General features: G+C 40.2%; 1 protein-coding gene across 1 annotated transcript in view; it reads right to left on the bottom strand.

Moving 5' to 3' along the window:
• Positions 1-3,526: 3,526 nt before the first annotated feature.
• Positions 3,527-24,780, bottom strand: part of LOC130360522 (cysteine-rich venom protein kaouthin-2-like) — a 32,795-nt gene continuing 11,541 nt past the window's right edge. Inside the window, exons 3-8 of the mRNA XM_056563033.1 lie at positions 24,231-24,350; positions 21,995-22,085; positions 19,600-19,745; positions 17,813-17,907; positions 7,900-7,988; positions 3,527-3,737 (exon numbers count right to left, since the gene is read on the bottom strand). Coding sequence (XP_056419008.1) covers positions 3,613-3,737; positions 7,900-7,988; positions 17,813-17,907; positions 19,600-19,745; positions 21,995-22,085; positions 24,231-24,350 — 666 coding nt within the window. The 3' untranslated portion in view covers positions 3,527-3,612. The remainder of the gene's footprint in view (positions 3,738-7,899; positions 7,989-17,812; positions 17,908-19,599; positions 19,746-21,994; positions 22,086-24,230; positions 24,351-24,780) is intronic.

Raw genomic sequence — 24,780 nt, forward strand, 5'->3', positions numbered from 1 at the left:
TACAAGGGACATTTTATTTTGGCATTATCTTAACGGCTATACCGGATTATTGGACTTACCCTTCAGCGCCCACACCACAGGAATCCATCCGCGCGGAAATTCATCATTGGTGGCTATCTACACCATCACCTGAGCATTGCCGCAACCAACCATTGCACCACTGTGAAGCAGGCCGAATCCATCTGATCAGCTGATTGCCAGACACGTGACCACCCACCCGCTACATCAGGTGCCGAGAGCTTGCGGCGGTGATTGCACTTGTTGGTGCTCCAGCAGTTTTTAGTTAGAGCAGGACGACCACCGTTACTGGGTCCATTGAGGAGTGGGTGAGTGGCACGCAAGTGCCTGTGTCTTTTTTCCTTAATAGGATCTCCATCGGCACAGCAGATCTCCAGCCGAGCTTCCAGTATTACTACAGGTAACAGGTGCTCACCATTCCCCGCACAGAACTTTCAGCTATATTCCTGGGACATTATACCTACTGTCCATCTATTCTTTTAGGACGGACGCTGATACCCCTTTAGGATAATTATTCTATATTTTTCTCTACAGGTTTAGAATGTTTTCATTGCTGCAATCCACCTAAATTTATTGCCATATTTTGCTACATTTATTCTATGTTGCATGCAACTTATACATACAGATTTTTTGATCAATCGTGGTGTAATTATGAATACTCCCTGAGGTTTCTATTGGCAATCATTGTTACCTTTTTTTTACTCTAACACTGTGCAGCCGTAGGGCCCTGCGGCAGTAATCTTTTTTAATCTTTGAGTTTTTGAATTTATATTAATTTATTATTGATATTGTTTATTAAATCTAAAGATTCTTATATTGGTCTGTGCGTTCATTATTTTCCCTATTGTACCACACATCCACCGTACAATCTCTTTGAGTGGTTGTGCTGAGGACTGAGTACTCTTCTTTTTTTACAGTTTTTGAGATGTGTTTGGTGGCTCTGGGTATGCTGGAACAGGAGCATGGCACTCATTCTTTCTGCATTGGTATGGCTACGGAGGCTTTCCGGAGTGGTTTACCCATCGCAGAGGAAGAACGCATTTGGAGGTAGAAGGTGGGTTGTTTTGCTTATGTTCATGCTAATTTGCTTCTATGTAGGTTCTTCTGTCATCTACTTGCTTTGCCATTCCTATATATTTTGCTCGGTATGTCCGTTCCCGGGCGGGGATGGTGATTCATCATAGGCATCTAGAAGGTGACAATCAGCCTGGTGGTGTTCACCTAAATGACATCGTCATGGACATCTTTTTGTCCAGTCTGCAGTATGTGGTGGATTAGACACTGTCTCTTTTAGGTAGGGGTCAGAGCTCTGTGTTGGGGGTACATGAGCTCCTCCGTGGCACTGGAGGCTCAGCCTTGTTCCTCAAATGAGATTTAGTGTGGACAAATAAAGTCACAGTAATATATGGCAGCTCATTCTTCGTATACTGGCGTATACTTCGGTGACGGGCGCAATGGCAGCCACAGAGATTCTGGATTTACCAAGAAAAGTAATTGGGCTGAGCTTGACCTATGTGTCTGACACACCAAAATGCCACACATAGCACATAACCCCTAATATATTTTGGCATATCGCCATCCTCCTCACACCTTCCTGCATACTTTCATCAGCTACCATCATAATTCCTATTTATACATTAGCCATCATGGACACTCATATATCACCATCTTCTATATAGAACCTCATGCTGTTCATATACCTGCTGTGTACAGTATTACTAGCAACTCTCTTCATATATAGGTCTTTTGTACCTTTCATTATTCTTTTTGAATCTCTAAGCACCCCATTATTTAAGACGGATCTCCTGTATAGTAATGCTACTAAGTTCTAAGACTCTTTTATCTATACATGCTATATGTACCCCAGTTTTCATTATGTATGGTTTTCTCATTCATAGAAATAACTAGCTACCAGAAGGACCAAAACATTGTTCTAGACTGAATATGAATATAACACTAACACTTGTGAAACTCTGTCCTAAATACTATATGGTTGTTTAACCTAATGTGAAGATTCGGTCAGTGTATTGTGTATCCAGATGCAGCCAGTGGCGAAGACCTTGCAGACCCTCGCAGAACTTGCCGCAGTAAACTTCTCTACACAGCAGCGTAGACCACCACAGAGACTTTGCAAGTGGAGCAGGGACTCCTGTCAAGTAAGACATCACTGTATAAATCAGGCCTAATTATTATTTTTTTTTTTTTGAGGAGGGGCGGGAGCACAGATTCCTTGGGTCTGGTGTATAGAGCCTTATTAAAGGAGATCTGTAGCCCAAGACACTTATTCCCTATCCTGTCGATAGGGGATAAGTGTCTAAGACTCCAGTACTCCTTTAAAGGGAACCTGTTATTAGATTTTACAATGGTAGGGTGTTATATATGGTCAAACCTTTTTCCTTACCATACCTGGGAGATGTCCCTGCTGGCAGAGATAGTGAGGATATGAAGTTCGAAAGGTGCCCCCTGCTGGCCCAGAGGTGTTACCCTAACATGCATGTAAGAAGTCAAGTGGCGGGGGGGGGGGGGGGGGGGGGCGCGTATGCTTTGCAGTTTGGGTAGCATAATACAGGTGATGGGTTCCCTTTAAAGGAGTAATCCAGGATTTTCCCCTATTTTGAGGATAGGACATAAGTTTCAGATAGCTGGGAGTCTGACCACTAGGAACTCCTGCGATCTCCCATATGGGGCCCCGGCTCTCTGGCCAGATATCGTGTGTTGACCACCTCACGGAGCAGCAACCAACACCCCCCCCCCCTCCACCCTCAATACAGTGCTCTGGCTCTACCATACAGTTGTATTGAGGGTGTGTGGCAGCCACCACTTCATGCGGCGGTCTATGCATCCCCTTCCCGCGGACTGCTGGGGCCCCACACAGGAGATCGCAGGGGGTCCTTAGGATAGGGGATACGTTTTCCAGTCCTGCAGTACTCCTTTAACTTGCTTTTATCTATTTTATCTGGTGTGTTGTGTATTATATGGGATGATATTTGTTAAATTCCATAAGGTTTTTACTCAAAATTATGTTCTCTAATGATATCCACCCAAGCTTTGTTATCCCTGATGGTGTGGTAGTAATAAGTGTACACACAATATTTATTTTAAAATTGCTTTTATTTATCTAAAAAAAATGGAAGACAAAAAAAAAAACGAATATTAATCGGACAAACTACTACTTAAAGGGGTATTCCTGTCAAAACCTTTTTTTTATATATATCAACTGGCTCCGGAAAGTTCAACAGATTTGTAAATTACTTCTATTAAATAATCTTAATCCTTCCAATAGTTATTAGCTTCTGAAGTTTTCTGTCTAACTGCTCAATGATGATGTCCCGTCCCGGGAGCTGTGCATGATGGGAGAATATCCCCATAGGAACTGCACAGCTCCCGGCACATGAGTCATCAGAGAGCAGTTAGACAGAAAACAACAACTCAACTTCAGAAGCTAATAACTATTGGAAGGATTAAGATTTTTAATAGAAGTAATTTACAAATCTGTTTAAATTGCCAGTTGATATATAAAAAAAAGTTTTGGCCTGGAATACCTCTTTAATCTTCCTCCAGGATATTGACATGAAAATAAAGATGCTGCAGATTTTATATAATTTCGGTTTTGCAGTTACATGAGGCTGCACACTTCTCCTTAACAAACGGCATACCACAGTTTTTTTTTGCCAGGTCGGGACAGTTGCTGAATATGTTTTTGTCCGTGCATGGGTTCGCTGAAAAGAGGAGGGGAAAAAATGAAGAAAACATTAATTGCATGTTCCAATAGGTTTCCATTTTACACATCTAGCAGAACTAAAAGTGTCATTAGGCAAGAAATATACATCGTATTCATATCATGCAGGGGCACTGCTAGGGTCTAAAATCAGGGACACAAGACTGAAGACATATGTATTGACCTCCCCAAAAGACTGAATGAATTCGGGTAGAAAACAGACATGGTGCACATCTACAATCTTGTATAATGATCTGATTGGTTCTCAGCATAATATCAAAAACTAACAGGTTGTTATTATACATTTTTGATCAAAAAGTACAAGCCCACTCGCCACGTCAAGGCCACGTTTGAACATGTGCTGCACTCTTCCCCACCCCCTCAGCCCAACCCTATATAAGTAGTAATTAGCTACACATGGGCCATTTCTTTCCTAGCAGCCTCCCAGTCTGACTGGGAGAGCATGGTAAGTGAGCTATTACACCCTGTTCACACTGGTGTGGTGCGGTGCGGCGTCCGTTGCTTCCGTGGCGCCGTGTCTGCGGGGGGGTACGACCCATAGACTGGTTTGAGTGGCATTGGGGCCGCTCTGTCAGTGGGTCGTTTCCCCCCCGTGGGCACTGGTGTCACGGCGGTGGTGGTCGCCGCCCAGTGCTACGCCATTTTATGCTAGGGACGTTAGGGACCCACTCTAAATAGGTGGCCTTGACGTGGTGAGTGGGCTTGTACTTTTTGATAAAAAAATGTATACTAACAACCTGCTAGTTTTTGATATTATGCTGAGAAGCAATCAGATCATTATACAAGATTGTAGATGTGCGACCATGCCTGTTTTCTACCCGAATTCTCCCCAAAAGACTCCCAACTCGTCTGTGCACAGAAATGCCCCTTCCAGCTGCTATTCTCATTTCACCCCTCACAAAATAATAACATAACCAATGTGTGCCCCACACAGTAATAGTACCCTCCTTGGTGCTTCACAAAGTAATAGTGCCCTCACACTGTAATTTTCCCACTGTGGCTATCACAAAATAAAAAAAATCCTCTTTTGTGCACCACAATTATAGTAATATACGTTCTTTCTGGGTTTCCCACAGTAATTAAAGGGGTTATCCAGGAAAAAACTTTTTCTTATATATCAACTGCCTCCAGAAAGTTAAACAGATTTGTAAATTACTTCTATTAAAAAATCTTCATCCTTTCAGTACTTATGAGCTTCTGGAGTTGAGTTGTCCTTTTCTGTCTAACTGCTTTCTGATGACACGTGGCTCGGGAACCGCCCAGTTTAGAAGCAAATCCCCACAGCAAACCAATTATACACTGTGCAGTTCCCGAGACAAGCAGAGATGTCAGCAAAGAGCACTGTTGCCAGACAGAAAACAACAACTCAACTTCAGCAGCTGATAATTATTGAAAGGATTAAGATTTTTTAATAGAAGCAATTTACAAATCTGTTTAACTTTCTGGTGCCAGTTGATATATAATAAAAAAAAGTTTTTTTCCTGGAATACCCCTTTAATTGTCGCTTTTTACCATACATAGTAAAAATCCCCCCTGTCCAGTGTAAAGTAATTATACCAATTTTTTCCCCACAGTAATATTAACCAATGTGTATCCCTGCCAATGTAATAGTTGCCCTCCTTTGTGCTCCCTACAGCCCCCAATTGAACAATTCACCCTTCTACTGCTAAATAATCCCCCTTCGTACCATGCACAAGGTAAATGTTCTTCCTTGTGCTCTTATAAATAATACCTCTTTTGTTGCCCTAATAATCCCTGCTTGTATTTCACTATTCGGCTACAAATGTGTGTATTTCCCCCAGCGGTAAGTGAGCGTTTACTTTTGTCCTAAAACACTGGGGGGTGGGGGTGGCTTAGGAGCATAAATCTTCTCCTGCATTCATAGAGCCTGAATTTTACACCACATGTGACCTGATTTGTCAGATTTGCTGCATAGCCTGGGACAGAATAGGCAGAGTCATTTCATTATCATTAGAGGGTTGAGTAACTACTGACAGCTGTATGTTACTGAAGGAGTACTAAATTGGGTAGGATAGTAATAGTATACACCATGCAAAAAGATTAGGCATCCCTGTCACTAATGGTCTGGATGGGGGGGTTATATTCCATCAATTTTTGGTCCCTGTACACTGTAAATCCATTGACACTCTTATATTTAAAAACCCCTTTATGCTGTAACAATTTTAGTTTTTGCTGACATTTCTTTCCTTTCTCACCTAAGATCCATTATGCTTTTATTTTTATATAAACATTTTTTTTTTTTGCAGCATAAGGCTCAGTTTCCACTTGTTTTTTTTCTGGCAGTTTTTGGAATACTGCCACTGCAGTTTTTGAGCCAAAGTCAGAAAGTCAGAAGTGGATCCATAAAGGTGGAGAAGTATAAGTCCTTCCTTTATATGTCCTCTTCCTTTTGAATACACTTCTGGCTTTGGCTCGAAAACTGTAGTGGCAGTATTCCAAAAACTGCCAGAAAAAAAAAAACAAGTGGAAACTTAGCCTAAATGTTTTTTTTTTATGTGTTTTTGTCTGTATGCTTACAATTTGTTTTCATTTTTATTTTGTTTTAATAAAAAAAAAAAAATCTGTTTCCTCATAGCATCTTCCTCTCTTCCCTAAATAGAAGGCATATATGTTAGTATTCTTTATCGGTAGGCACCATGGGGACATTTATCAATGTTTGCTTATGTATTCTTTTTTTTAGTAATTATTTCCTTACTTTTTTATTGCTTATGTGTGATTTATTTATCAACTGCTTTCAGTTGCAATTTTTCCTTTTTTTACTTTGGTGGTAGCTTTTTCTGCTCCATGTTTGAGCTGGAGTAAATTTAGTCAATTTTTAACCCTGTTGCGATTTTTTTTTTTTGCGCAGTTGCGACTGTCGCAGTTAATAAATACCTGACTACCCGTAGTCCATTTTAAAATTATTACTACGTAGTTAATTTTTGGAAAACTTGCTTTTCTCGCTTTCCAGTCAAAATGTCGCACGAAAAATTGCGTAGTCGCAGTTGCGACAATTTTGCGACAATTAGAGTAAAGAAAACCTGACTAAACCCCTTGATAAATGTCCATACATATTCTCTTTATTCTCTATCTAGCAGCAGAAGGTTATATAGCAGTGGTATATAGCAGTGGTCTCAAACTAGTCCAGATGTTGCAAAACTTCAACTCCCAGAATGCCCGGACAGCCGTTGGCTGTCCGGGCATACTGGGAGTTGAAGTTTTGCAACATCTGGAGGGCCAAAATTCGAGACCACTGGTATATAGGTTTCCTTATTCTGGTTGTCCCACACAGGAGCTATAAGAACGGAGCTCAAGAGTTACTGAATGGGGGGGAAGTAAGAGCGTATGGGGGGAAGATTCATCAAAACCTGTGTAGGGGAAGAGTGGAGCAGTTGCCCATAGCAACCAATCAGATCGCTTCTTTCATTTTTCACAGGCCTCTTTAAAAATGAAAGAAGCGATTGGTTGCTATGGGCAACTGCACCACTCTTCCCCTACACAGGTTTGGATAACTCTCCCTCCCATGGTGCCCACCGAAGACGACAACTAAGATATTTGCCTTCTATGATTCTTCCACTGAAGAAGTACCTCTTAGTAAATTCTATGGGTAGAATGTATACAAAACTGGGGTAAAGATGATATTTAAAGGGGTACTCCGATGCTGCAGCATTCTGAAAATTTTGTTCAGGACGCTTTGAGACGGAGGCCGTGATCGTGATGCCACTCCCCCTCCCATAGACATGAATGGAGGGGGCGTGGTGTGATGTCACGTAGGGGAGTGGCCGTGAAGTCACTGTCGCCGGACCGGGCGTTCTAAACATGCGCTGCAGGAGATCGCGGGGGGTCCCAGCAATGGGAACCCCGCGATCAGACATCTTATCCCCTATCCTTCTCACCGAAGGCCAGTCCTGCAAGATGTCCATGGCATCACTACACCTGACAGATACCAGAACAGAACATGTTTTCATAAGATTCTCTAGTACTCTGTAGTGCAGCCTGAGGCTTTGGCCTGTAACTTCTACTGATAATTTCTAAGCCTAGAAATAATACACGGAAAGCTGACTATCACATATTAATGCACCACTGGTCTGTAATACATTAGAGATGTCCCCTGGAAGATCTCTTTTAATGTAAATACTTACTACACAAGCCATCTTTACAATTCTTGGGGCAGTCTGCACATTTAGATCCTTCTTTGTATGGCTTGTCAAGAGAATCCACGAAATTTCCCCTGAAATAAGTTACATGGAAATACAGTATGTTAATAAGCGCAAAAGTTTGTCAAATGAAAGGAAACACTGATAGAATCTGCTGGGGTTTGGGATAGTTTCAAAAAGTATTCCTATAGGTTGGAACTGGGAAAAAAAGACTTTTTACTCTGTACCTAAATTTGCCATGACTCCAGTGATAAAGGGGTTACTCCCAAGATGACTACTTATCTCCGATCCACAGGGTAGGTGAAAAGTGTCTGACTAGGCGAATTCACCAACTGCTAGGTCCCTCACTGATCACCATGTGGTTTCCCGTTACAGGACCTTGTCCTGTCCCTGTCTAAAGTCCCCTCAGCTAGAGTCCCTCCATTTCCACAGGGCTCTCCTGTAGTGCCTACCCCTGGTCGCCTCATACAACTTATGTTAATATAATATTTAATGTATAGGAAATATATATGTATAGGACCTTTCTCGGGTCACGTGATGTACAGTTGTAATGTATAATTGCTTAAAGGGGTACTCCGGTGAAAACCTTTTTTCTTTTAAATCAACTGGTGGCAGAAAGTTAAACATATCTGTAAATTACTTCTATTAAAAAATCTTAATCCTTCCAGTACTTATTAGCTGCTGAATGCTACAGAGGAAAATCCTTTCTTTTTGGAACACTGATGACATCACGAACACAGTGCTCCCTGCTGAGATTTCTGTCCATTTTAGCAACCGTGCATAGCAGAGGTATGCTAAGGGCAGCATGGTGGCTCAGTGGTTAGCACTGCTGCCTTGCAGTGGTGGGGACTTGGGTTCAAATCCCACTAAGGACAACAATAAATAAAGCATTATTATTATTATAATAACGTCAGCAGAGAGAACTGTGCTCGTGATGTCGTCAGAGAGCATTCCAAAAGGAAAATAATTTCCTCTGTAGTATTCAGCAGCTAATAAGTACAGGAAGGATTAAGATTTTTTAATAGAAGTAATTTACAAATATGTTTAACTTTCTGCCACCAGTTGATTTTACAGAAAAAAGGTGTTCACCGGAGTACCCCCTTAAGGACCTTACTGGGTCATGTGATGTACCCAGAGTTCGCTGGGTTCAGGACTCACAGGTTTGATGACCAATGAGCTTAGTCCAGCCCCCTATTATGTAAAGGGATGTAGCCACTAAATTTGCTCTCTTAGTTCCTGCTCTTGTTCCTGCACTCTCTTGAGACCTGGACACTAAAGAAGCACAATCCGCAAATCAGCATAACTTCAATTCATCTAGGCCAAAGCCTAAGAACCTGCAGCCACTAAACCGTAAGTTACAAAGCTCAACCTACCAAATCCTGTGTGACTTCTACCAGCTAAAATCCTATAATTAGTAGCACAGTGGCCTGCATAAAACAGCTCATTATTTCAAGTCCCAGCGAAGCCTGTGAGGAGCCTGTATCCCGGTTACCTCTAAAGAGACTGTTTCTGTATAAAGACTGTTGCATAAAATCTGCAGGTAAAGTTCTCCAGTTAATTCATAAAATCTGCCGTGGACATTCCGTTTATTCCCTGCCGTTTCTGGGCCAGCTGGGACACTCCCACTAGTTATGGTGATTGCGTATCCCCGCTGAAGGGTATGTTATTTTACACACTTAATATATTGGAAAAACGTCACAATGCATCAACCAGTAGTACCGATCAAGTAGTAAAAATGTCTGTGCTCTGATATATTAATGTACTGTGTGTCTTTTATGGATATAGTTTATACTGTTAACTGTTTTATGTAAGAAAAACTGTGCAAGAACCATGAAGAATACCCTAATTATATGTGACCTTTACTAGGACACCACGAGGGTACTTATAGCAGCTTTTACTGTCTTTGTGTATGCCTCTAGCCTGACGAAGGGTCCGGTCCGGACCAGAAACGCGTTGCTGTATTGCCAATAAAGTAGATTTTAGGACATTTGACATGTGTCCTTTCAATTTATGAACCACTTTGGAACAGTGCCAACTTTTGTTTTGCCTGCCTGTATTGTTTTCCGGACCTGCATTTCTCAAGTCCGGCTGAGCTTCGGCTGCAGATCCACAACCAGCACTATCAATACCAGACGTCTATTGAGGTGTTGCGCTCTTAGCGCAACCCCATAGGGTGAGTGCAATTCCACCTATTGTATGCTTGTGTGTACTTCGACATATTTCACTAGTGGGGCATATCTCTCTTTTTTTTCCTATTCATTTAAATGGGACAGTTGACAATCATTCAGCTTCTCAATTTTGACGCCAGATGGTTGGACACGCTGGAGGGCACCGGGTAGGGGAGCACACCTTGCTGTGTTCCCCTGACCGCTGTGCAGAAACAATGGATGACAGATGCCATACAAATGATGACAACCTGTCATCAGTTGTGGCATCAGTTGTGTCAAGATCTAGGCTGAATTCACCTATGCCGGATGTCGGACATATGTGAACCCAGTCTAACACAGCACTCCAGCAATTTTAATCCAAAATCACAGCGTCATCTATTCTTTCAACGTTCACAAGCAATGTTTCAGTCAATTGAAAAAGACCCTATGAAAAGGCTGGAATGTTAAATAGATGACACTTTTGGATTTATACTGCTGTCTTCTTTTTTTTATTGTGGGTTTGGTGTTTGGGGATTGATCTGTCCCTGAGAGCTTGTACCCTAAAATTTTGGACTTTAGCTATGCTACCAATGCTTCCTTTGGTGTTGGTTGCATGTATCACATCATCAAAAAAAAAGAGACAGAATCATTTTTATGGAGGAATTTTAAACAATTCAATGTATCACCAGTGGAACAAGGCAGAGAACATATCTTTGATACCACTATAAACCACATTTATTATTATTATTATTAATAATAATAATAAATATTATTATTATACTTATTTTTATAATAAGTATTATTATTATTATTATTATTATTATTATGTGCTCTGTCTGAGTGTTGCTTTGGAAGAGAGGCAGCTGAAAGAGAGTTGAAAAAACAGGAGATATCTGCTGTGTAGGGTGACTGTGGAGTTGGAGTGACTTGTGTGAGTACTTCCATTTGCACATAGAGGGATCACTGTTAGAATTTTAAACAGCCTTTTCACTTTTTTTTCCTCTACTCTGCCTCTAGGGGAGGGGTAGATTGGTCACAGGTGCTTAAATCTTAGTTTAAAACAGGAGATATCTGCTGTGTGAAGTGAATCTGTGGAGTTAGAGAGACTTGTGTGAGTGCTTACATTTGCACATAGATGGATCACTGAGAATTTTAAACAGCCTCTTCACTTTTTTTTCTTTCTACTCTAGGGGGAGGGGTAGAATTACCACAGGTGCTTAACCTCTTAAGGATGTAGGGCGTACCTGTACTCCCTTCGCCCATTATATAAAACGGGGTCACGCCACGTCATACCGCCTCGGTCCCAGCGGCTAAAGATAGCCGGGACCCTGGGCTAATAGCGTGCAGCACCGATCATTGTGCTGCGCGCTATTAACCCTTTAGACGTGGCGATCAAAGTTGATCGCCGCATCTAAAATGAAAGTGAAAGCTTCCCGGCAGCTCAGTCGGGCTGATCGGGACCATCACAATAAAATGAAATAAAAAGGTCCCCTTACCTTGCTCCGTCGCGTCCGATCAGCGATTGATTGCTCCAAGCCTGAGATAGAGGCTTGAGCAATCGACCGCCTATAACACTGATCCATGCAAAGCTATGGCTTTGCAGGGATCAGTGTAAAAGATCAGTGTGTACAGTGTTATAGCCCCCTATGGGAGCTATAACACTGCAAAAAAAGTGGAAAAAAAGTTAATAAAAGTCATTTAATCCCTTCCCTAATAAAAGTTTGAATCACCCCCCTTTTCCCATAAAAAAAACTGTGTAAATAAAAATAAACATATGTGGCATCGCCGCGTGCGGAAATGTCCAAATTATAAAAATATATTGTTAATTAAACCGCACTGTCAATGGCGCACGCGCAAACAAATTCCAATGTCCAAAATAGCGTATTTTTGGTCAGTTTTTATATAATGAAAAAATGAATAAAAAGCGATCAATAAGTCCTATCAATGCAAAAATGATACCAAAATGAGCCCTCATACCGGCCCGTCCGCGGAAAAATATAAATAAAAAGTTATAGGGGTCAGAAGATGAGAATTTTTAACATATACATTTTCCTGCATGTAGTTATGACTTTTTTTAGAAGTACGCCAAAATGAAACCTATATAACCTACATTATCATTTTAACCATATGGACCTACAGAACAATAAGGTGTAATTTTCACCGAAAAATGCACTGCGTAGAAACGGAAGCCCCCATAATTTACAAAATTGCATTTTTTCTTCAATTTTGTCGCACAATGAATTTTTTTTCCATTTTCGCCGTAGATTTTTTGGTAAAATGACTAATGTCACTGCAAAGTTGAAATATGTGGCACAAAAAATAAGCCATAATTTGGAATTTTATGTGCAAAATTTAAAGCGTTATGATTTTCAGAAGGTGATGGGGAAAAAATGAAAATGCAAAAATGGAAAAACCCTCCATCCTTAAGGGGTTAAATCTTAGTTTGGGACTTAGTTCTGAGTGTGCTCTGTCTGAGTGTTGCTTTGGGAGAGAGGCAGCTGAAAGAGAGTTAAAAAGCAGGAGTTTGAAATCGCTGTGAGTGTTACTTTACTTACACTGTAGGGACTTTATACTCACAAGGTCTACCGAGAATTTAATTATAATATTTACTGTCTGTTTTTGGCTGTTAATCTGTGAAATCCCTGTACCTAGATGGTCTCCATGTTGGAAAATGTAGTCCACTGTACATCTTGCGCCATGTATGCAATCCTTGATCAGCAGTTTGAGGGTGCATATTGTTGTGTGAGATGTGTGCGAGTTGCTCATTTGGAAGCCCAGATCCTGGATCTAGAAGATCAACTGGCAAAACTGAGACGCATTGACAACTTGGAGAGGAGTCTCCTGCTCACTGAGCAAGTACTCTCTGGGGTAGAGGTGGGGGAGGATAGTGGGACGGAGGAGCAGGACAGTTAGGCAGTTAGCTGGGTTATAGTTAGAAAATGGGGTAGAGGGGAAAGTGTCAGGGAGGATAGTCCTTAACTGGCACACCCCAACAAGTTTGCCCGGTTAGCAGATGAGGGGGATGCTATTTCAGAGCTAGTAGTACTGCAGCAAGATACTGCCTCTGACCACCAGGGGGGTGTCTGCTCCAGTAAGGAGGGAAGGAGGAGTGCAGGGAAGCCCAGACAGGTACTGGTAGTGGGGGACTCTATTATTAGGGGGACAGACTGGGCGATCTTTCACAAAGACCAGGATCGCCGAACAGTGTGTTGTCTGCCTGGCGCTCGAGTTCGGCACTATGTGAAACGAGTTGACAGGTTGCTGGGTTGGGCTGGAGAAGACCCAGCAGTCATGGTACATATTGGCACCAATGACAAAGTAAGAGGTAGGTGGAGTGTCCTTAAAAATAATTTCAGGGATTTAGGCCCCAAGCTTAAAGGAAAACTGTCAGATATTTTCTCCCGCACTATCCATAGGTACTGGTGGATAGTGCGGGAGATGCTGATTAAAACTAGCCCTACCTTACCCGTATCCGCCCGGCCATTTGCCCGTAATTGTAGTTTTATTCTATGTGTATATCTTGCTGTAACTGGCACGGGCAGGGCTTCTGCAGCTTAACTGGCACTGATGTAAGCGCCGCTTATGAATATTCATTCCCCCTCCCTCCAGTTAGGAGCAGCGAAGAGAGGAAGAACTGGAGGAAGGGGGGATGAATATTCATAAGCGCCGCTGACGTCAGTGCCAGTTAAGCTGCAGAAGCCCCGCCCGTGCCAGTTACAGCAAGATATACACATAGAATAAAGCTACAATTGTGGGCGAACGGCCGGGCGGATCAGGGTAAGGTAGGGCTAGTTTTAATCCATGACTAAGACTAAGTGCCATGACTAAGAACCATATGGTTTGAAACGTGTCTGCAGGAGATTAGGGAGGTGAACAAGTGGCTCAGAAGCTGATGTAGGAAGGAGGGGTTTGGGTTCATAGAGAACTGGGCCTACTTCACTGTCGGAGGGAACCTACAACATAGAGGGAGAACATAGAGGGAGAAGATGGTGTAGAGAGAGAGGTGGGACTTATTAATGTACTTGGGGGTGGAGAGGAGGGAGGGGTTAGAATAGTTAATAGGGATAGGCTTCATAGGAAGAAAAAATATACACCATTGAATTGCATGATGACTAATGCCAGAAGTCTGACCAATAAAACTGACGAACTGGAGTGGTTGATGTCTGAGGAGGATTATGACATAGTGGGTATAACAGAGACTTGGCTGGACGATAGATGTGACTGGGCAGTCAACATACAGGGATATAGTCTATTTAGGAAGGATCGGAGAAAATGGAAAGGGGGAGGAGTTTGTCTTTATGTAAAGTCCAGTCTGAAGGCCGCACTGCGGGAGGATATATGGGAGGGAAACAATAATGAGGAGTAATTAACGGTAGAATTATATGGAAATAAAATAAATTCATTCTGATAGGGGTTTACTATAAGCCATTAAACATAATGAAAGAGGCAGAAGATCAGTTACTGAGGCAAATAAATAAGGCAGCAAATCAAAACGATGTGATAATAATGGGGGACTTTAAAGGGGTACTCCACATATTTATTTATTTTTTATAACTCAAATGTTGCCAGAAAGTTAAACAGATTTGTAAATTACTTATGTTTAAAAATCTTAATCCTTCTAGTACTTATCAGCTTCTATTTGCTCCACAGAAAGTTATTTTCTTTTTGAATTTCCTTTTCAGTCTGACCAGAGTGCTCTCTACTGACATCTCTGTCCACTTTAGGAACTGTCTGGAGCAGGAAAGGTTTGCTATGGGGATTTGCTCCTACTCTGGACAGTTCCTAAAATGAACAGAGATGTCCACAGAGAGCATTGTGGTCAGACAGAAAGGAAATTCAAAAAGAAAATAACTTCCTGTGGAGAAAATAGAAGCTGATAAGTACTAGAAGGATTAAGATGTTTAAATAGAAGTCATTTGCAAATCTGTTTAACTTTCTGGCACCAGTTGATTTAAAAAAAAAAGGGGGGAGTATCCCTTTAACTATCCTGATATGAACTGGGTGACTGAGTCCTGTGAATCTCATAAAGGAAACAGGTTTCTGACTATAACTAAAGACAATTATCTGTCCCAAATGGTGCAGAGCCTGACCAGAGGGGGCACCCTACTAGACTTAATATTAACCAACAGACCTGACAGAGTAACTAATGTGCAGGTAGAAGGACACCTAGGAAATAGTGATCATAATATAATACATTATAACTTGTTCTTCAATAAGAGAATCTCTCGAGAGGCCGCAAAAATACTGAACTTCAGGAAGGCAAAGTTTGATCAACTCAGAGAAGCCCTTAACAATATAAAATGGGATAATGCCCTCAAAAACAAGAATACTGACACTAAATGGGAGACTTTTAAAAATATTTTAAATTCTCACTGTAAGATGTATATACCTTATGGGAATAGAAGGGTCAGAAATAAAAGAAAACCAATATGGATGAATAAAAATGTTAAGGGGCAATAAATGACAAAAATAAAGCATTCAAACTACTAAAACAGGACGACAGTGAAGAAGCATTAAAAAGCTATAGAGAAAAATGTAAAATATGTAAAAAATAGATAAAAACTGCAAAAATAGAGACAGAAAGTCTCATTGCCAAAGAGAGTAAAACTAACCCCAACATTTTTTTAAACTATATAAATAGCAAAAAGGTCAAAAATGAAAGTGTTGGCCTTTTAAAAAATGATGAGGAAGAAATTATAGAGAGGGATCTGGAAAAAGCAAATATATTAAACAAATTCTTCTCCACTGTATTCACCGAGGAAAATGAAATGCCAGTGAAATACAACAAGATAAGGTAAACTCCCCAGTACAGGGCACCTGTCTAACCCAGGAAGAAGTACAGTGCCGCCTACAAAAAATCAAAATAGACAAATCGCCAGGTCCAGATGGCATTCACCCCCAAGTTCTAAAGGAATTAAGTAATGTAATAGACAGACCCCAATTTTTAATATTCATGGACTCTAAGAGTAACAGGGACTTTTCCCCAAGACTGGCGCATGGCAAATGTGGTGCCAATATTTAAAAAGGGGTCAAAAGGTGACCCCAGGAATTATAGACCTGTTAGTTTAATCTCCGTTGTATGTAAATTGTTTGAGGGTTTTCTAAGAGATGCTATTTTGGAGTATCTTGATAAAAAATAAATGTATGACTCCATATCAGCATGGCTTTATGAGGGATCAGTCCTGTCAAACTAACCTGATCAGCTTTTATGAGAAGGTGAGCTCCAGACTGGACCAGGGGCAATCGCTGGATGTAGTATATCTGGATTTTTCCAAAGCATTTGATACTGTGTCACATAAAATGTTGGTGCATAAAATGAGAAGGATTGGGCTGGGGAGAATGTGTGTAAGTGGGTAAGTAACTGGCTCAGTGATAGGAAACCGAGGGTGGTTATTAATGGTACTTATTCTGATTGGGTAACTTTACTAGTGGGGACCACAGGGGTCAGTCTTGGGTCCTGTTCTATTTAATATATTCATTAATCACCTTGTAGAGGGGTTGAATAGTAAAGTAGCAATGTTTGCAGAGGATACTAAACTCTGTAAAGTGGTAAACACTATAGAGGACAGTGCACTGTTACAAATGGATCTGGATAGGTTGGAGGTTTGGGCTGGGAAGTGGCAGATGAGGTTCAACACTGATAAATGTAAGGTAATGCACATGGGGAGGAAAAATCCAGATTGGGATTATGTATTAAATGGGAGATCGCTTGGGATGACTGACATGGAAAAGGATTTGGGAGTCTTAGTTAATAGTAAATTTAGCTGTAGTGACCAGTGTCAGGCAGCTGCTACCAAGGCAAATAAAATCATGGGGGGCATCAATAGGGGTATAGATGCCCACGACAAGGAAATAATTCTACCACTGTACAAATCACTAGTCAGACCACACATAGAATACTGTGTACAGTACTGGGCACCAGTGTACAAGAAAGATATAGTGGAGCTGGAGAGGGTTCAAAGACGGGCAACCAGGGTAATACAGGGAATGGGAGGACTACAGTACCCAGAAAGATTATCAGAATTAGCGTTATTTAGTTTAGAAAAAGAAGGCTTAGGGGCGACCTAATAACTATGTATAAATATATCAGGGGACAGTACAGAGATCTCTCCATGATCTATTTATACCCAAGACTGTATCTATAACAAGGGGGCATCCTCTACGTCTAGAGGAAAGAAGGTTCCTACACCAGCACAGACGGGGGTTCTTTACTGTAAGAGCAGTGAGACTGTGAAATTCTCTCTTGGAGGAGGTGGTCATGGTGAACTCTGTAAAATAGTTCAAAAGGGGTCTGGATGCATTTTTGGAGAATAATAACATCGCTGGATATGTATACAAGATTTATAGGGACAGAAGATTGATCCGGGGATTTTTTCTGACTGCCTAATTGGAGTCAGGAAGGAATTTTTACCTCTAGTATGAGGGTTTTTTGCCTTCCTCTGGATCAACTCAGTAGGGACTCATTAGGGATATAAGTGGAACTTGATGGACTCTGGTCTTTTTTCAACCTTATGAACTTTGTTACTATAATAATAATAAAATTGTTGGTGTTATTGTCATTATCATTAATGATATAATAATTATTAATAATAAAGTTTTTGTCATTATTATTATTATTATCATTATTATTATTATTGTTATTATTATTATTATTATTCATGTTATTATTAATGTTATTATTATTATTATTGTCAGTGTTATTATTATTATTCATGTTGTTTTTATTATTATTATTATTATTATATACTTACGGTGGACAGTATTGGCATACATAGAAGTACTCGTACTCCCCACCAGGACAATGAGCACACGCACATCCCATCAACCTTGAGTTGTACCAAATTTGCTATTAAGGAAAAAAAAAAGCATTTAGTTTGTTGTAACTAGCATTTAGAGACATCAACAGTGCAGCAGGGGTTAACCCAAGATAAATACTTATACCCCTACCCCTTCTTATCCCTTTTCCTTTTGATAGATCAGTGTTTCCGAACCAGGGTGCCTCTGGGTGTGGCAAAACCGGGAGTGCTGGGAGTTGCAGTTTTGCCACAGCTGTGGCATCCTGGTTGGGAAACACTGGTATAAATGATCACTTGAGATAATAACTTTAACACAACCGAATCACTAAATACAACTGAAACATCATTACCCTCTGGAATAAAAACAAACAATAAAAAAAACTTAATAACTAGAAACCTAATTATTCTGTATTAAATTCCACAAGGATTCTGCTTTGAAACATGATTCCATTGACTTAAATGGACGCGGGGCATACAGAGTAATTTCTGTTGTGAATCCCATGAATGATATTCGGTGCCAAATTCTGCATTATTTGTGCTTGATTTTTAGCAGATTTCAGTGAGGAAATTTTCCTCACCATATCTGTAGTATGAACACACCCTTACGGGGACTGTCTCATTAAAATTTAGCTGTTAGGGTGATCAGCTGATCATCCCAGAACCCACACTTGGGTCCCGGCTTGTTTCACCAGGGCAGCTGTAACCAGTCTGGCTTTTCCACTGTGGTGGCTGCTGCAGGGGAAATGTACAACTACATGGCGACTAGAGTTGAGTGTGGGGCCCAGGCTCCTTACATGACATGACCCTCAGCCTATCACCAGACGAGGCGGGACATCGCGGGTGATTCGCTGATCACAGTGTGAGGATTCGTGCACAGGGAAGCAGAAAGAAGACCAGGACTGGAGGATCGAGGAGCTATATCAACGTATCGGGGGAGTGCCGGAAAGTGAGTTCAAGTTATTTTTTTTACCTTTTGCAGCCCGAGCTTAATGGGGTAATAATAAAAAACAAAACAAAAAAAAAACACTATACTACTCCTTAAATGTTTACACATATTACAATGCATAGAATTCCGCTCTGAAAACACAGGAGGACATCCCGCACATTTGCATGTTCCAGATGCAGTAGGACCACTTAGAAATGTTGAAATTTCCCCCATGTGAACATGGCCTAAGGATGTTCCTCTTATAATGTCTTTATTTCCCAGTGGGCTTTATAGACTGAGGTTGTCTTCATCTTCACTAATCTACTTTCCTGAATTTACAGACAAATTTCTTTGGTTCCCTGTTGTCAGCCACTTCAGGTGTAGAAATCACAAAAATCACAAACTATTCACGTTTAGTATAACATCATGATAGGTTTGTACAGATGGGTATGATTTAAAGGGGTACTTTGCCCCTTTACATCTTATCCCCTATTTCTCCTGCAGCACCCCCTGTCTTCTGCTGCAAGTAGCAAACTTTGCTTCGTGTCTGATGACGGGTGATACAGGGGGCAGAGTATCGTGATGTCATTACCCCGCCCCCTCATGATGTCATGCTCCACCCCTCTATACAAGTCTATGGGAGGGGGCGTGGCGGCTGCCACGTCACCACCCATAGGCTTGCATTGAGGGGGCGTGGTGTGACATCATGAGGGGGCGGGGCCATTACATCACAATACTCTGGCCCCTGTATCGTGATTTTAGGGGCGAATTACCCCTTTAATCTGCCATAGAAGAACTATAGAAGAACCCACGGTACCTGAGTGTAGTGTCCAGTCACAGCGGCTTTTGAGGTTGCTCCTTTTCCATAACGGAAATCCTTTTTTTCATTGTCAAAGGCCTTAAACGCTTCATCCCAGGGGGCTGGCTCTGAGGTCATGTAAAGGTTTTCTCCACAGGAATAGTCTAGATATTAATATCATAATCCATGTTAGTTTTTTATAATTCTAACCAGACAATTTGGTGACATCCCCCATAACGACATCATCAGACTGAGCTGAGATAAGCTGGGTTCACATATGTCCGGCGTAGGTGAACTCAACCTAGATCTGGACCCAACTGATGCCACAACTGATGACAAGTTTTCATCAGTTTTATGGCATCCGTTTCTGGACGGCAGACAGGGGAACGCAGCAAGCTGCATTCACCTGTTGGGTGCCCTCCGGCGTGTCCAACCATCTGGCATCAAAATTGAGACGCTGGATGATTGTAAACTGTTAAACGATTGGGATAAGTTCTAGCATCAGTTCCCCTCAGGTGCACGCCGTAGGGAAACTGTGCCGGACACCTGATATATGTGAACCCAGCCTTATAACATGGAGCCTCCATTATTAGGGGCCCAGCTCAAATCTCTTAAGGCTTGTTCATATATGTCCACCGTCAGTCATCATTTCCCTCCGTTGCTTGCTAAAAAGCACAGAAGGGAAACTGATGCTAGAACTGATCACATTTCTTTGAATGGGACAGTTCGCAATCATCAGGCATCTTGGTTCGGACGCCCGATAGTTGGAAATGCCGGCATTCCCCCGTCTGTCATTCAGAAATAATGAATGGTGGAAGCTAAACAACGGATGACAACGGACATATATCAACTGAGTCTAATATGTCCTGCACATTCTAAATTTCACACAATATTGTATCAAAATGTAAGGATGGGTTCACATATGTCAGGCGTCTGGCATAGTTTCCCACTGGAGGAAAATTGATGCTAAAACTGATCCCATTCATTTAAATGGGACAGTTAACAATCAGTCAGCATCTGAATTTTGATGCAGATGGTTGAACAGGGAAACACAAGGGACAGAGAACAGAAACTATGGATGCCAGGTGCCATACAACTGATGACAACTGATTCACAATGCCATCAGTTGTGGCATCAGTTGCGTCAAGATCTAGGCAGAGTTCACCTATACCAGATTCCGGATATATGTGAACCCAACCTAATATACCTTTTATGGTAATATCATCCAGGTTGGATTATTGCAAAACTTATCACTGTTTACCTTTCAAAAAATGGACAGAAACTCCATAAATGTTTTAATCCCTAAATAAAATATCATGGGAGGTTTTACATGACATCGTTCTATATTTCTTGTATACTAGGGGTTTAACATTCTCTCGATCTATAATCCTGTATATTAGAGGATTGCACATTATCTCTTCGTATAATCCTGTATATTAGAAATTGGACATTATCTCTATCTATAATCCTGTATATTAGAGGATTGCACATTATCTCTTTGTATAATCCTGTATATTAGAAATTGGACATTATCTCTATCTATAATCCTGTATATTAGAGTATTGCACATTATCTCTTTGTATAATCCTGTATATTAGAAATTGGACATTATCTCTATCTATAATCCTGTATATTAGAGGATTGTACATTGTCTCTTTCTATAATCCTGTATATTAGAGGATTGTACATTATCTCTTTCTATAATCCTGTATATTAAAGGATTGTACATGAACTATTTCTATAATCTTGTATATTAGGGTTTTTACATTATCTCTTTCTATAATCCTGTATATTAGAGGATTGTACATGAACTATTTCTATAATCTTGTATATTAGGGTTTTTACATTATCTCTTTCTATAATCCTGTATATTAGAGGATTGAACATTTTCTCTTTCTATAATCCTGTATATTAGTGGATTGTACATTGTCTTTTTATAACCTTATATATAAGAGGATTGTACATTATCTCTTTCTATCATCTTGTATATTAGGATATTTTACTTTATCTCTTTCTTTATTCTTGTATATCAGGAGATTGTACATTATCTCTTTCTATCATCTTGTATATTAGGAGATTGTACATTGTCTCTTTCTATTATCTTGTATTTAAGAATATTTTACTTTATCTCTTTCTTTATTCTTGTATATTAGGAGATTGTACATTATCTCTTTCTTTAATCTTGTATATTAGGAGATTGTACTTTATCTCTTTCTTTAATCTTGTATATTAGGAGATTGTACATTATCTCTTTCTTTAATCTTGTATATTAGGAGATTGTACTTTATCTCTTTCTTTAATCTTGTATATTAGGAGATTGTACATTACTCCTTTCTCTTAGTCCCCTCTGGAGGCAGTAAATGTATAGACAGTCCACAGTAATATTACAAAGATTATCCATAGATTCACCTACTTTCAATCTCTCTTTCTTCTGGTTTGCTGTGTTCGAATTTACATTGTTTGGCCCATTTTGCTGCATTCTTTGCAGCTTCATTGCTCCATGACTTCAAAAAAATAAAAATAAAAAAAGGAAGAAAACACATTAACTAGTTTTCAGTTACAATAAATTTCTACAAAAAATGGCAAACTGTCCTCATAGCAGAAAAACAAAAAAGACCAGCTAAAGTTTGGTATTAAGTTTGGTATTAAGAGGGCATTAAATGTTTTTGACCTATCCTGACAGTAGGCTGAAAATGTTTAAACCCTTCCTATAAACTCTTAAAGGGTACCTTTCATCCAAAAAAAACCTTTTGATATATTATAGATTAATGTGTGCAGAATAACTTTCCAATACAATGTTATTAAAACATATGCTTCTTTCTATTTAATTCTCCACTTTAAAAAAATAACCACTAGGGGTCTCCCTACCAGTCCTTTTTATAGATTTCAGATTCATACTGGAGTCCTAAATCTCAGACTGCAGCCGGGACACAGACAAACTCCCTGGCAGGGAGCAGTGCTGAGCTTGTCTGTGTCCCGGCTGCAGTCTGAGATTTAGGACTCCAGCATGAGCCTGAAATCTATAAAAAGGACTGGTAGGGAGACCCCCTAGTGGTAATTTTTTCAAAGTGGAAAATTAAATAGAAAGAAGCATATTTTTTAATAACATGCTATTGGAAAGTTATTCTGCATACATTAATCTATAATATATCAAAAGTTTTTTTTAATGACAGGTACCCTGTAAGTATTTTTAAATACTGATTAAATCTGCAGTATTTCCTTAAGAATATAGCAACAAGATCAAGTAATAGAGAATAGTTTGAAATTGGGTGGCTACCTCAAGAGTGAGGACATACAGATTTGTCTTTCCTTACTTTTTAGTCTGGTTGGTTCTGCATATCCCAATATGTGTGTCATAAAATGACTAGTATGAAAGATAGGACTGCTAATGTCTGGGATGTGCTCTATAAAACGTAACTTTTAATGTCAAATTAAATGTAATAACAAGTGTCTATGTGTTATGATAAGATTATAAAAGCAACTCGGTCTTATTAAAGACAATAACAAGGTGCACTCGGGGCTCTGCAGGGCCCAGCCAGTCCCAAGCCACCTCACACTAGAGGGTGCAGTTAATTGCACACCTATAGAGGAAAGTACGGTAATCAACACCCAACGCGTTTCTGCTCGCTTGTGTATAGCGAACGTCCTCAGGGGGTATAAACAAAAGAGTAAATCAATGACCGAGAGGACATGAATTATATAGTTAATCATCCATATCCATCAACTGTTAACAGAAAGACACATTTCCATATATGCACAGTCAATTAAGTACAAAGTGACATCAATAGCATAGTATGTAAATAAATAAATACAGTGACCCAGGGAACCTAAAAGAAGTTTCTATCCCTAATAAAACCTGCGAGGTGTAATAAATGCAAGGTATTTATTCCTGGAGCTAATAATACCTTTAAAGGGGTCCTCCTGTGGAAAACTATTATTATTATTATTTTTTTTTTTTTAAATAAACTGATGCCAGGAAGTTAAACAGATTTGTAAATGACTTCTATTAAAAATCGTAATCCTTCCTGTACTTATCAGCTGCTGTATGCTCCAATGGAAGTTGTATTTCTTTCTGGAGTTTTAATTAGTCTGACCACAGTGCTCTCTGCTGACACCTCTGTCCATGTCAGGAACTGTCCAGAGTACAAGCAAATCCGCATAGCAAACCTCTCCTGCTCTGGACAGTTCCTGATACGAACAGAGGTGTCAGCAGAGAGCACTGTAATCAGAAGGAAAAGAACTCCAGAAAGAAATACACCATCCTCTGGAGCATACAGCATCTGATAAGTACTGGAAGGATTAAGATTTTTAAATAGAGAGTTTCATTGTTATGAAGGTTTCTATTATGACTTTTCTGAAATTCTAGAACTCTAATAAGCAGACTGTAATAACATTCAAGATCTTTTTTTGCATTGTCTAAAACACCCTTTAATCGAATGTATTGCCTTCCACTTCATACCGTTATTTAGTTCTTATAGATAATTTAAGAGTTTTTAGAATTATCAATCCAAATTATTGTAAACCGTGTTGCTTTAGATTGGGGTGATTTTTTTTATGAAGATTTCCATTATTTTTTAACCTCTCGCTATCTTTACAGTACATCGTGCCATCCTATTATACCATCCCGCTATGTAAATGACAAAACTTACCACTTCTAACATGTTTCTTGCAGATGGCTGAACAATTTTTCGGTAATAATTTGTTTTCTCAATAATTTTTTTCTGCACCTTAACATCATCTGTTGATGGACAAGTTGATAGAACTGCAGCCTGAAAGATAAACATTTCACAGGTGAGATTCTTCCTGTTCCCAGCAATAATAAGAAGTCAGGAACATAACAGGTTGAAAATAGACTAAACCCCAACTCCATGGATCAACCGAGAGAAGTTCTTAGGGTATGTTCACACTACGTAATCCCCGTGTGGAACTCAGCTCAGGAATTCCTTTTGGAGATTCCGCTACACTAATCTATAATTGGCATGAATGGGTCTTCTGTTGACCCATTCAGACTACGAAATTTCAGCGGCCAAAAGAATGTAAATTTTTGGGGCAAAATTATGCACTGACTGCATTGCCGTCAAGGGTGACAGTGCAGGTTTGCTCAATCCTCGCAACGAGGGATTATTGTGGTGGCCGATCCTGCAAATGAAAGCCCAATGCACTTCTATGGGATTCCGCACTCCCATTCACACTTCTTAA

The sequence above is a fragment of the Hyla sarda genome, chromosome 3 (genome assembly GCF_029499605.1).
Source record: "Hyla sarda isolate aHylSar1 chromosome 3, aHylSar1.hap1, whole genome shotgun sequence".
Lineage (NCBI taxonomy): Eukaryota > Metazoa > Chordata > Amphibia > Anura > Hylidae > Hyla > Hyla sarda.